Source organism: the organism of the source record quoted next, unplaced genomic scaffold (assembly GCF_019419815.1).
Source record: "Pyrus x bretschneideri cultivar Hongxiangsu unplaced genomic scaffold, Pyrus_bretschneideri_v1 Contig17, whole genome shotgun sequence".
NCBI classification, from domain to species: domain Eukaryota; kingdom Viridiplantae; phylum Streptophyta; class Magnoliopsida; order Rosales; family Rosaceae; genus Pyrus; species Pyrus x bretschneideri.
Window position 1 is genome coordinate 4,005,385 of NW_025999468.1, and position 13,909 is coordinate 4,019,293.

The 13,909-nt window shown below is 33.0% G+C and overlaps 1 protein-coding gene and 2 long non-coding RNA genes across 6 annotated transcripts in view; 1 reads left to right on the top strand and 2 right to left on the bottom strand.

Moving 5' to 3' along the window:
• Positions 1–1,458: 1,458 nt before the first annotated feature.
• On the bottom strand, positions 1,459–2,435 carry LOC125476099. The gene is made up of 2 exons (XR_007257434.1): positions 1,997–2,435; positions 1,459–1,905 (listed from the first exon to the last, which is right to left on the bottom strand). It is a non-coding gene; the product is annotated as an uncharacterized LOC125476099 (long non-coding RNA).
• A 3,408-nt stretch (positions 2,436–5,843) lies between these two features.
• On the bottom strand, positions 5,844–6,433 carry LOC125475897. Its single transcript, XR_007257258.1, has 2 exons — positions 6,125–6,433; positions 5,844–6,023 (listed from the first exon to the last, which is right to left on the bottom strand). It is a non-coding gene; the product is annotated as an uncharacterized LOC125475897 (long non-coding RNA).
• A 4,897-nt stretch (positions 6,434–11,330) lies between these two features.
• The window catches only part of LOC125475960 (BEACH domain-containing protein B-like), a 30,524-nt gene continuing 27,945 nt past the window's right edge, over positions 11,331–13,909 (top strand). For 2 of the 4 annotated variants that reach the window (XM_048581479.1, XM_048581480.1), the window contains exons 1-2: positions 11,331–11,507; positions 12,100–12,323. In XM_048581479.1, the coding sequence (XP_048437436.1) occupies positions 12,202–12,323 (122 nt within the window). In that variant the 5' untranslated portion in view covers positions 11,331–11,507; positions 12,100–12,201. Of the gene's footprint in view, positions 11,573–12,099; positions 12,324–13,909 lie in introns of all 4 variants that reach the window. The other 2 variants (XM_048581477.1, XM_048581476.1) reach the window with 2 other exon arrangements.

The window sequence follows — 13,909 nt, forward strand, 5'->3', positions numbered from 1 at the left end:
AAAATACAAGAAGATATAATTAACTCACAATTTCTCAATGGAATGAAATCTTATAGTGGCCAAATGAAGGTTGAAATGTCTGTGACTTTTTCTGGTCCACAAAAAGATAGACTGATGTGGTAAAACCACTAGCTGATTTCCTTTTTCAAAATAAAAAATAATAAAAATAAAAATCTTATGCATCTTTCATTTTTTTATACGTTTTTTTTTTTCTTGCTATCATTTAATAAAGTGGGAGAGGATATTTGAGCTTAGGATTTTATTATTATTATTATTATTATTGAGAAGAGAAATCTCATTATATCAAGAGTTCGTACAGACCACATATTCTTTATATAAACTTATTTGTTTATTTAACAATTTTATACTTAAAAGACATACTACTGATTAACTATTCTATGGACTATATATGCAATGTTGAAGCATGTCCTACATCAAAAACTTAATGAAGTTAAATAGCAAAGTAAGACGCAAATTTGAGATGTTTTCTTAAAAGAACTCGGTATAATGTGAAATAAATATCACATATTAATTTAGTTAGATTAGTGAATAGTGAACATGAAAAACAAACTTATTGATAAAATTTAGTTTAACTCGTTTTATATATGTATGTGGATTTACAACCGCACTTTTTTACACAATTTTTGACATACGCTTTTCTGGTAGCCATTTCGTAATATATTTTAACGATCCAAACTCGTCTGTATTTAATTAGAATATCATTCATAGATCATCCTTGCAAAAATTAGACAAATCCAAAATCATTAAGACATTAGTTTGAAGTGAAGAAAGTGAACGAATATGGTTCTGCAAATAAATCCTAAACCTTTAATTCCTCGGTCATATAGTTTCAGATTTGGGCATGATGTTTGAGAAAAGACCTAAACTATAAACGATTTAGATCATTAAAATACATTACGGAATGAGTCTATAAAAAAGTGTGTTGAAAGTTATGTCACGAACCCATCATATATATATATATATATATATATATATATTAATGTCTGTTTTGAAACAAATCCTACAATGACTCCAATGTTTGGGTTAACATATTGTCTCACGTGTCTCGACTATAAAAGCGATAAGTTATCAACTTGTCTATTGTATATCTTTGTATCCATGTTATGTACTTTTGTCTCGTGACGTTTTGTCTTTGTATCCTAATTACACAAACTCCTAAGAAGGGCAGCTAACAAGATAATGTATATATCCTTCATATTGTGATATGTGTCAATACAAATGCAACTTTCACTATAGTCCATAAAGGCATGATTGACATTTCAGTATGACATCTAACAAAGATGGTCTGGTTCAATTAGACTTTAACATTATACATACATTGTAATTGGCATTCTAAAATTTTCATTTTGCATCTTCTATATTTAAAAAGAAAAATGCATGTGTAAAAAGTGCTAAATGAGAATTTTGAAGTGTCAAAAACAGTTTCGCACATTAGAGAACAATAATCCCATATTTATAAAGTAAATATATAAAAGTTTTCATATGGCTTAAGGAATTGAATCACTGGGCCTTCGAAAAATTGTGTTGGCCTTAGTTGAACGGTTGATGACTGAACTTGTGAAAATTGTGTTAGCTCCGACGTAATGAATTAACTAGTTCCTGATGTAAGGATTGATTTCTCTTGTGACACCGTGTGGAGCTACTCGTGAGGGGGCGTTTTGAAGAATAGGATTCATCATTGAGTATATGTAGGGCTGGTTCAGTATGGGATACCGAACCAAAAGTTTTCGAGACAAAATCCCGAACCGAAAATTTTCGAGACAAAATTCTCGGGACCGATCTTGAACCTAAATTTCGGGATTCCCGAAATATTTTCGGAATTTCCCGAAACCAAACCTGCATCAGAATTCAAATCATCTAGATTGATATTAAAATCATCCGAACCTGCATTAAAAATCCAACTTGAAATCAGAGACATAGTGATAGTGAATTAGTGAAGATTTATGGTAGAAAGAGATAGAGTGAAGAGAGAGACCTGTGTCCTCTTCCTAACCCGAGCCCCCAATTCGAAACCCTAACCTTAATTCGAAATCCCAAACACACATAGAATCACTAGAAAGAACCGGAGGTGGGGATGAAGCCATGAGGTGTGGTGGTGGCCAGAGTGGAGACAGTTTGTCGGAGTGAGATTGTTAGACGGTGGGTGGCTGCTAAACTTCAAATCCGAGAAAGAGAAAGAGTCTGAGACTAAGTGAAGGCAGATGAGAAAGGCAAAATGAAATGATCGAGATAGTGAGTAAGATGTCAGCTCGGTTTTGAATTGAGTGGAAGGAAGGGTGCTTTCAGTTTTGAAGTGAGTAGGGGTGGTTTCTAGGTTGCAAAGAGAGATAATACGAGTGAGAAGAGATGGACAATAGGTGAGAGATAAAGGGTTAGGTGGTTTATGGGTTGTAGAGAGAGAGACAATACGAGAGAGATGACTGATGAGACAGAAAATAAGAGGGAGAGAAAGAGACAGAGTTTTGTCTAGAAAACAAGCACCCGTGACCCATCCATCCTACTTTTGTTAGCACCACACCACACTTTAGTGATTGTAATTATATAATAATAATAATCATTACACATTCCTACACCACACACACACACACATATATATGAATGTTATATGAGTAAAGTTCAGTTTAGGAATACCGAATTATTCAAAGTGTGAGACTGAATCCCATATCAAAAAATTCTGAATCGGTTCGGTTTTGATATCAAAATTTTCAGGATTTTTGGTTTGGTATTTTTTCGGTTCGGTTTCGACATGGTTTGAGATTTTCGGTATTTTTTTCCAACCCTAGGTATATGGCAGAATAATATACAATTACTTTATGAGAGTTTTCACCTCAATATCATCAAGACCTTTGGTAATAATTTTTTTTTTATATCAATTGTACATTACCTTGTCATATGCAGGTATTCTCCAATATGATTCACCACCAATACGGTCCGCCACCAAATATGCAAAGATATATTTTAGTTATAACTCAGAGTCAAAAGTGAGACCTCTACTTTTAGAAGATACAAATTTATATTTTACTGTAAATTTAATCTAATCTCTTTAATGCGCAAAAATTAAAAGTTAAAAGTTAAATTTCATATTTTATAAATGCACGAAGAAGATAAAACTTACAAGTTACTCTAATATTCGTCTTTCAAATTTGAGATGGCCTAACGACAAAAATAATAAAAAATATGATGGCATATTGAGAAGTTGGTATACCATGACCAATTGACGGGAATATCATATTTGTTGGACGGTTTATTGGTGGAAAATACAATGCATTATACAGATGCAAAGGTCATTAGGGTTAAATAAACAAATTGGAGAATGTGGTCCTAATCTAAAAGCAACACCAGAATATACAACCATTAGTAGATTGGAGAACAAAAAATTACTTAAATATTACCAAAAGAAACATTAGTTAAAATATGAATAAAATCTAGTAATTATGACTCATTGTTCACCTTCGAGAAAATTTTCAAGTACAGAAAACAGAAGGATAAATGTTAATGAGACTCTTTGCGGGACTCTTTGAAAGCTTATATATCTTTTGCACAATATTTTATAACATTAGTACAAGAATTGATGTTAAACTGTGAAGTGACAGAGAATCTAGCTATGAAGAGTTCCACTTTTGAGAGAGTTATGTGCCAACATTATAAGACATTATGCCAAAAATATAATGTGGTAGCAAATCCATGCAGAGTTTCACTTTTTAGAGAGTACTTAGTATTACTCAAAAATAAGTTATAACAGTGACTTACCACTCATTGTCTCTCTTTTAAAAAATAATAAAAAAAATTTAAAAACCAATTATTTTTTAGGAAAACTAACAAAAAGTCTAAAAAAAAACTTTAGTTTTAATTAAAAATGACAAATACAGGTGTAGTAAATAGTACCAGAAAAAGGTAAAAATGTGATTTTTCGTTAAAAGTGAACAGTACCGGAAGTGTGTAATTTAAAACTCTCTTTCTTTTTCTAATTTTAGATAAAACTCTTTGACTATTAATCTTTGACGTAAGCAAGCTTTCTTCTTTCATCTGTTGAGGTGATGAGTCACTCGACATTTATTTATTTAAATTTGACACATGATTTAATATTTTAGTTGATAAGGTATTATAAATAATATGTCTCACTTCTAAAGTACTATTAATAAAAGGAAATACTAAGGAGATTCTTACAAAAATTGGAATCTTCATACTCTCTACGGCCTTATATTTTTTTTACATAATGTTTATAATATTAGCATGACAATTGACGTTAAATTGTAAAATGATGAATAATCCATTAAGAATCTCACTTTAGGAGAGTTCCCTAACATTTCTCAATAATAAATATATATGTTATCACGTTAGCGTGTTTTTGGATGCACTGAAAACCATTCAATATGATAAAGTCACAACTCACGACGAACCCAAGTGACCAACCAAAGTGGAGTTGATCATATTCTTAGTTTTCAATTGGTGGAATTTATGAGTTAAATAATCCACACTTGCACATGAAATTATTGTCTTTAGGAGACAAAAGATGCCTTGGAGAAACACATTTTTCTACTTAAAGAAATGGGCAGCAGAAAAAATTAGATCTCAAATTCTCCATGACTGCCTTAGTCTTAACCACAAAAGAAGAAAAGCTTGGCATATAATATAAATAAAAATAATTGTAAATAAATAAATAAATAATTAATTAATTAACCTCACTGACTTTCTTGAAATGCAAATTATAATTTAATCTTGTTCCTCTGAACCACTACAATTTCGGTTCCAAAATTGTGGAAAGGTTTGTGATGTGAAAGTTCGTTTGCAAGTTACAAGGTAGGCCTTATTGGTCATTAGCTGATGAGTACACATCCTGTGTATGTGAATAATTTCATTTTTTTTATTTTTTATTAAGGAGTGTGATTAGTTTTTAAAATTTTAAAAAGAGTATGAAAAAATGATGATGAAACAATTTCTCTTAATATTACATAAACTGTTTTGTCCTCCTTATGTAAATATTGTTTATCAAGGGTAAAATAGAAAAAAATAGGGATATGATTGTCATTTTCTCAAAAGATACAAAATTATTATTTTGCCCTCATTATGTAACTATTATGTATCAAAAACGAGGGCAAAATAAAATTTAAAAAAAAAAAAAAGGGGAAAATGTTGACAAGAATGCTTCTCTTAATAGTATAGAAGATGATGCACAATTTTGTGACCAATCAGATTTGTCCAAAATAATAGGAAATCAAATAAACAAATCCAACCATCTAGAAAGGCCACAAGAAATTACATAGCCCAAATAGAAGAGGAACGGCCCGTAATTGAGCCAAACTGGCCCAGCCCGCATTCGAGGAGTAGCTCAGGCCTAAATGTTTTGGCCCAATGAGTAAAATGGGCCCGGCTGACCCTTTCTGAAGTATATAAGGCCCAAGCTCATTTGTGGGTAAGGAATCCATCAATCAATTTATTGCCGAAGTTTTTTTTTTCTTTTTTTCTTTTTTGTTTTCCAAATTTAGAGGATCACTAGTGCTTAATACCCCCGCGTTGCCGCGGGTTTGAAGTTAAGATGTTAAAAATGAAAAAATTTCGGTTACAAAATAGGAACAACAATAGCAACAATGAATTTGGAAAAGCGTTAACTAGAAAAGGTTAAATTTAGATAATATAAAAATACAAATTATAGCTATCCATTATATTGTAGCAGTTATATGTATTTCTGGACCGGAAGGATTACATTCAATTACAAAAAATAGAAATTCCTGGTATAAAGATACAAAAAACATTATAACTGAATTTCTTCTAATAACCACATCTAATATAGTGTGTTCCAGCTTTTGCATACAAAAAAAAAATGAGGAGATGCTGTTGTATGGGGATGCAAAAAAAATTGTTGAGTTTTGGGCAAAAAAAGATATGTACAGGTTTTTAAACATGTTAAACATGATTTAATATAGATAAACAAAACACGGTAAACATTCTTGATCAGAGTAGTGAAAAGTGTCTTCAGCCCTTGTTGTCATTGATAAAACAACCTGAACAAAGAGGAATAGAACATAACATATTTAGATAGGATTTAGTATCACATTTAAATGGTAATGGAGGAAAAGATAAAACAACTTGAAAGCATACTAACCTAATCATTGTTTCCAGTGCTGCTGTGTGGCTTTGCCTGTTTAGGAGGTGATTTTTTTTTGTTTTTAATAACTTGATCGGTACCTCATCACATTCTCTTGGATCAACTTCTGAAATTTCTTCAGATTCACTGAGTTGAATGATTATGCAACATTAATATAGTTTTTCACATAAAGAAGAAAAGATGATTTTTTTTTAATAATTATTGAAAATGTTTAATATGTAAATTTTAAGAAAGTTGAAGTGAACACATGGAAAATTTTTAAAACATGATGTAAAAATATAAACATCATATTTGAGAATAGTATGAAATTAGATATCAAACCTTTGTTCACCAGGAATGAAAAGCGCGCTTCTCACAAATTCTCTTTTTCGTTTACAAGATTGATCACTTAGTTCAGGTGTTGAGAACGATTCAAAAACAAAAGAAAAGGACTGGCAAGAGCCGGAGAAGCAAACAAAGGCAACGAAGAAAGCAAACGACTGCCAAAAGCGGGAGAAGCAAGGAAAAACAACAAAGAAAAATTCAAAAGAAAACAGAAGAAAGAAGAACAAAGGTAGAGATATTACCTTGTGGTGATGACTGACACGTGGGCGGGTATAAATTTTATTGTTTGTTGTGCCACAAATCATGTGGCCCAGTTTTAATCATATTTTTTTAATATTTTTTTTTCTTCCCATCAGATATACATGGGTTTAAAAAGTTAAGAAGGTATAAAATTTTATTATTTGTTATCACAGAAAAATTTAAAAAAAATGTACAATGATAAATTATACATATACTAAAACTCAGTTAGGTAGCACAATAAAGAACAAAGAAAAGTCACTTATTATGAATCACTTGCTTTGCTTATGTTTGAGCAGCTCCGGGAATCGATGGTTTTCATATCATGCAAATTCGTACTCTTAACTTCACTAGCTTTATATACGACTGTAATTTATCAATAGGAGTTGGAGCTATATTTTTCATTTACCTTGGTCAAACAAAGTATAAATTTTTTTAATTTCTCTTTTGTTCTTTATTTATTATTTCCTATTTTCTGTACTCTAATTTAAACATCAAATTCATCCAAAAACATAATTTTTTAATAATTATTTCCTATTTTCTGTGCTCTAAATTAAACACCAAATTTACCCAAGAACATAAAATAAGCAAAAATAAGTGGAAAAAAAAAAAGAAAAGAAAAGAAGAACAACATACCTGAAGTAGAACCAGCGTGAAAATGGCAACACAACACCTGGGAAAAATGAACAACACCGTTTCTTGAAAATACAAAACAGAACCAAATCATGCACCCATAATAACAATGACGACACAAACGAAAAAAAGACGAAGCACCATTTGCTAAAACACGAAAGAAAGAAGCAGAAAAAGCAAAGGAAAAATTGAGGAAAGAACGAGATAAAAATGAAAGATAAAGGGAGAAACCCTCTCAGCAGAAAATCCCCTGATATCAACACGTGGAAGACAAAAAGCAAAGCAAAACCAAAAAATAAAATAACCAAAGGCAAGGTGGAAGATAGCAGGGCTTCTCACAATTTTTAATATTTGGTTTCCATGTATTCAAAATTTTTTATAATTTTTTATTGTGTTATGTGCCACAAACCTGGATTAACTCATTTTTTTAAATATTTGTTGTCATTTTTTTTATTATTATTTTATCTTTCTTTGTGCCCACACTCTGCAGGAGACTCTGGATTCAAATGTTTTTATAATATTTTATTGTGTTCTGTGCCATAAACCGTGTTCCGTGCCACCTACTGCAAGAAACTCGGCGTGGAAGGCAAAAAGCCGAGCAAAATCAAAAAATAAAATAATCAAAAGGCAAAGCAATGGGGACAGGTGGGTTTCTCACAATTTTTAATAATTATTTTGTCCATGCATTCAATGTTTTTATAATTTTTTATTGTGTTGTGCGCCACAAACCATGTGGCCTGATTTAAGTCATATTTTTTAAATAATTTTTTGTCAGTTTTTTAATTAATTATTTTATCTTTATTTGTGCCACAACTCAACGATCATAGACACGCAATCTCGGAGGACAAAGGATGATCAACATGTGGCAATCATGGGTAATACATGTATTTTATTGTGTGAAGCAGGCAACAGAACGGTAATTGACCGAAAAATCAAGGGCATTTCTGCCCTTTTACTATTGCTAAATGATAGGATTAAAAGCACACCACAAAGTAGCACACAAATGTCATATTGATTTTCCTTATTAACACTAAGATTTGTCAATTGTAGCATATAAAAATAAGGATCTTTCCCGCAGAATATTGTTTTATCTAACTACTTAAAATGTCACAAAAACTGGGCTGCTGTCACTATTGACCAGCCACCGAAAAATAATTATTAGACCGACTTACACTTATCTAAAGTCTACGAAATTTTATATGTAGATACTAGACATATAGAGCTACACTCACAGAAATTTTTGGGATTTTTGGAGTTGATTTGATATTTAAATTAAACCGAACAAAAACAAGACAGAGACAGATTTTTAAATAGTTCACAAATTAAGAAAAATGAGTTAGGGGAATTGCTATCCACCACCAAATAATCATGCAAACATGTTATGTTTCATTCAAATTCCTTTCATTTTCGAATGAAGATGCTCAAGTTGGCTCAATGTTAGAACCCAATCTATTACTCTTTCTTATGTAGTATGTTAAGAAAATAGCGTTTTCAACTTAACTTAGTCCCTAACATGCAATCTAGAAGGGTGCGTTCATAGATTTAACAAGTAGAAATCATTAAGGACGAAAAGAGTTTGATTCATCACAAGGCATCGTAAGTACTGGCGTTGTCTTACTTATCCTAGAAATTGGTTCGCATGTTAATCGCAATTAACAAGTACTACTCTAGAACATATGAAGGTCCTCATTCGACAAGGGCAGGTACACACATATTCATAGCATTAGAATCCTAGATATGCTTACTAAGTATGCATCCATAGAAAACACATTAAAAATTCATCAATGAGACAAGTACTGAACCAATTTTCATCCATTCGTAAAAGTAATTCAAACGAAATGTCATAACAAACTTGCAATCATATTAGGGGCTTCAAAACAGCCCCTAACTACTAAAAATTAGTTACACATAATTCTCAAATTAAACCAAAAGAAAGACATGAGTTTGAGAAGATAAAACTGAGAGAAGAGAATGCCAAGATTTCCTCCTTTCTTTCCTTCCTTTCCCAACGCAGCAGCCTTGCCTTTTCCCCTTGCTTTGCTTCTTTTTTTTCTCTCTTTTTTTCACACTTTTTCTCCCTTTTTGTTGCTGCAACTTGTAGGTCTTTTCTTCTTTTCTGCTGCCACAGTTTTTTCTCTATAACTCACCCCTCTAACAACCATTTAGTGATGACAATAAGTGGGAGGAAATGCTAAAACAATTGTAACTCTTTGCGCAACCTTTATGTCCATTACTCTCACTTAATTTTTCATTTCCTCTGATATTTGAATAGGTGTTAGCTGGCTTGTTCTTGGCTGCATCAGTTTTGGCTGTTAGTTTTATGGGATTTATTGCTTTCAATGCTTTCTTGTCAGTTACAAACTGCTCAGCCTCCTAGAAACCTTTCAGTGTTAGAACGACCATAACTTTTTCTAAAAAAATGATATTAACAATCCGCGAAATGCTCCAGAAAATAGACATCTGTAGCTTTCCAAGCATATAAGGCTCATTCTCTAATTCATTATGAGCTGTCCGCAACTTACTTCCAAAGTCAGCTGACCTGCACAGGCAGTTTTGACGAATTTATTACTTAAAATTCCACTTGTGTTATTTTTCTTTTATTTACTTGACAAATCCTACAAAACACAAAAACAAAGTAAATAACTCAAAAATATAAGGAACTAACTAAGAAAAGACAAGTGAATTTGATATAAAATATATATAAATATAAGCTTATCACTAAATAGTGCTAAAACTCAACTGAGTTTTAGTATATATAATGTAAATTATCAATTATGCAACTTACAGGTGGAATGTGCACTGATAACTTCAATCAATGAAGATGGTGATATGCTTACTGCAAAAATAATAGATATGTTTCACATAAATTGACATTGCAAAGAAGTGCTCCAATCACGTTATTGAGAAACATTGATCCAAAATTGAGATTGTGTAATCGTACAAATTATTGTGTCCTGGTTGTCACCAAAACCTTATTGATGTTGAAATCCAAATTGGAGCGATATCTGTGGCTACTCATAGCTCTTTCTTGTCGACTTCTAAGTTCCCTGTGCCAAAGAGAGATTTCATGACCACCATCCATTATCAATCACATTCCACATCCCACTTAAAACTTTTAGATTCCTCGAGTAGACTCCTCTATAAAAGCATTCCAGCTTCAGAGGTGAGTGAGCCATGTCAGGAAAGAGTTTTACTGTTGTGATGGGGCCAGATCCTATTCGAAGCATTCAGATGGTCCAGTCGGCATTGGAGAATGCAAAGAAGGTTGTTAACGGTCCCGGAGCGATGGTTAGGCCAAGGCCAAGAGAACCCTTCAGATACCCAATACACATGAAATAGAATGTTTTTACCAAGGATCCATTAAAGACTCCCAATAGTGCCAAATGCTTATTTGCAATAGTTTCCAATCAAGTTTTTCTCTCACCATAAAAAAATATCTCATGTAAAGATTTACTTGTGTTCAGAGTTTAGTGATCAATTATGCGTTGGTCTATCTTATGGGGTCTCAAAGTCAAAGCACAAAGATTTTGTGTTTATGTCATGATCTTTAATTGTGTAGGTTAGTAGTTTCTACCTAGTCATTTTCATTCTTACTTGATGTATTACACACTTGCTCCTCCACACTCAAGATGCCTTTGTTAATCATAGTCGCTTATAAATTTTTAATTACGTGCCTAGACGTGATTTACAAGTTTTTAGTTTATTTTTGGTATCTTTATTTACAAATATACCTTTGCTATATGCAAGGGTTAAAAACCCTTTCTTGCATGCATAAGCACTTGCAGAGAAGCCAATGTGTTATAATACATGTGAATAATAAGGCCTCTTTGGTAAAGTTCAGTATAGGTTTCACCGAAGAGTAACGACAACGTCTCAATGGTCGTAAAAAAGAAAAACCCGGTAAAATCTGTTACATTTGCCGCATTTTCGACTGTTAGATAAAATTCACATCACCCGCTTTGATCTTCAACCACTACAGTAACAGGGGCAATCTTGAAATTTAACGAGTGTTTGGGGGTTCGTATTTTCCTTCTTCTTTCTTTCCGCATCCCGCTAACGCATTTTCTGTCGTGGATTCTACACTGACGCCATTGAAGAAGAGATAGAGCTCCCAAGAATTTCAGACTCAGATCTCCAATCGCAAACCTTATCCACACCGTGCTTTTGGGCCCCACGATCCGATCAGGTTCTCATCGTTTATTGTCTGAAATTCATGAAATTGATCAAAGAATTCAACCATTGAGTTCGAGTGTACGTCGTTGATCAATTAATTATTTCTCTATTTTTCGTTGATTTTTTCCTCAGAGTTATCAACCTTCATCCGCATTTAGTTTTATCAGACATTTCAATGTTTTGCTAAATAATGTGGTTTTTTATTTTTTATTTTTTGTTTATTAGCAGCTTATTTGATGTAAATTTATGCTTTTTGTGCATGGGAGTGTTAGTTTATTGATGTGATAGCTTGACGGAAACTCGGATAGCGTTTCGGTTTGTTTGCCAAGAAGTTGAGGGAAAGGAATGGAAAATGAGTTGGAGGTTTTAGAATATTTTTGTTAATATGTACTATAGGAAGTTTAACAGACAAATTCAACTCTAACCAGTGTATTTGTTGTGTATAAACTAACCGAGATGCTCTTATTATTAATTTTTCGTGGAACCAAATTTCTAGTCCTTTTTGACTGGTTTCAGAATTTCGTGGATTAGGCAGTAATTTAGTATGATTTTTAGTGTATGGGAATTTTTTTTAACTTAGTGGTGTTTTATGTAACATTTAATAGAAGGCAAGCACATTGAGGGTGATGGGCTGGAGTCACCATTTGCATCCTGACTATTGGATTATGAAGTGTTGACTTATATGAAAAACTTGGCTGTGGGGAAGCATGAATATTGTCAAGGGTGTTGCTGACCTTATTCGAAGGACTTCCGGTGGCCACGATGGAGATTCTTCTTCAGGGACCCAAGCTCAGAAGTTCTCTCCTCCTGGCTTGAAGATCCGCTTTAGGTACTTATGATTCACTGTTACACTACTTTTTGTTTTACTCTGGCATGTTAGTTATTGTAAATTGTGATTTTGTGTTTACTCATATGGGGATGCTATGTTAGATTGAATACAGTCAAGTTAAATTATTGTAATGAAAGGACTGGTATGTTTAATAATCATTGCATATTTTCAGGGATATATGGAACGATCTTAGTTAATTTTAGCTAGTTCAGTGTCTGGGTCTTTGGAAGAAAATGATAAAATGGTTGAAGTATTTTATTCTCCTCCCTCTCCAGAAAAATTGAACCTAAAGCTAGTCTCAAGGCCTTTAGGGATGTTTCATTTTGTATAATTTAACGAGATGGGGGAACTGCTCTAGGGTACCTTTTAGAGTTTTGTGTTACGATGTCATAGATGAAATTTGGGTCTGCTTTTTATGAGAGTCATGTCAAATTGTTGGTGGACCTCTTGTTTCACCGAGTGTGTGCACTGTGTTTAATGATTTTTATTGGCAAAATTTTTTTCCCATAAAAAAGTATCCTCTGGGCCTCCACTCAATTGGTAAACGGGGCACAGCTGAGATAGGTATTAGGTATGTGTCACAGTATTGTAAAAAAATATAGTGCCCATTTGAGGGCTAAAGCTGGGAATTGAACATTTGAAGAAATGTGATTATCACACTAGTATATGGAGATTGAATTCTTTAGGGTTTTTGGTGTGGAAGAGGTGGATAATTTGTCAGAGAGAGTCCAATCTTCGGCTACTCTAAGGGCTCTGATATGTCCAGAATTTAGGGCTGTTTCTTTTTTGTAATACTGTCTGATTGAAGAGCTGTAGTGTTTTAGAGTATTGTTGTAATAATCTGTTGTTTTTGTGTAGTGTTATGGTGGCTTTTTTTATATTCTTTAGAGAGTGCTTGTCAGGTTTGGGCTATCGAACACCTTGTACTCTTTCCTTTCCTCAATTAAAGGTTTTTACTTATTAAATAAATCTATTTGGAAGAGGAGATTAATAGTAGAAAGCCTTCAATAGGATTTTACTGCCTTCTGGTCATCCTTGGCACCTCCTCTTTCATGGTAATGCATGACGCAGGGGCTATGTATGGAGACATAGGACAAGTTGTCCTCTTGCATATCAGACCCGACTAGCAATATCTACAATCACTTCTTTATCAAATATATATATATATAAAATTTTGTGCAGGGAAACTATGCACGGCAAGATAGGATCTAAACAATTATCATTACATAAGAAGAGGAACACAAGCCCTTAAAAATTTATTTCCAAAGACTTTGGAACAATATTCTCTATAGAATACAAGAATCCCAGTTGGACTCTGTAGTCTCTGCACAATCCTGATGGCTAAATTCCACAAGGATAATGCTCAAGAGGGAATGTCCATACTTAACAACACAATATTTTCTTTCACCAAATTCTCTAAAGCCTACCCATGACCATCCTTTGGTTTATGCATTGAGCACATCTAACCTAACGGTCAATTTCCCCTCTCCATTCCTCTCCCAAAAGTAATTTGTTGTCGATTCCAAAGTTTTAGCTACTTTATTCCACAATGGACAGAAGATAAGTGGGAACGGTATTCAAGATTC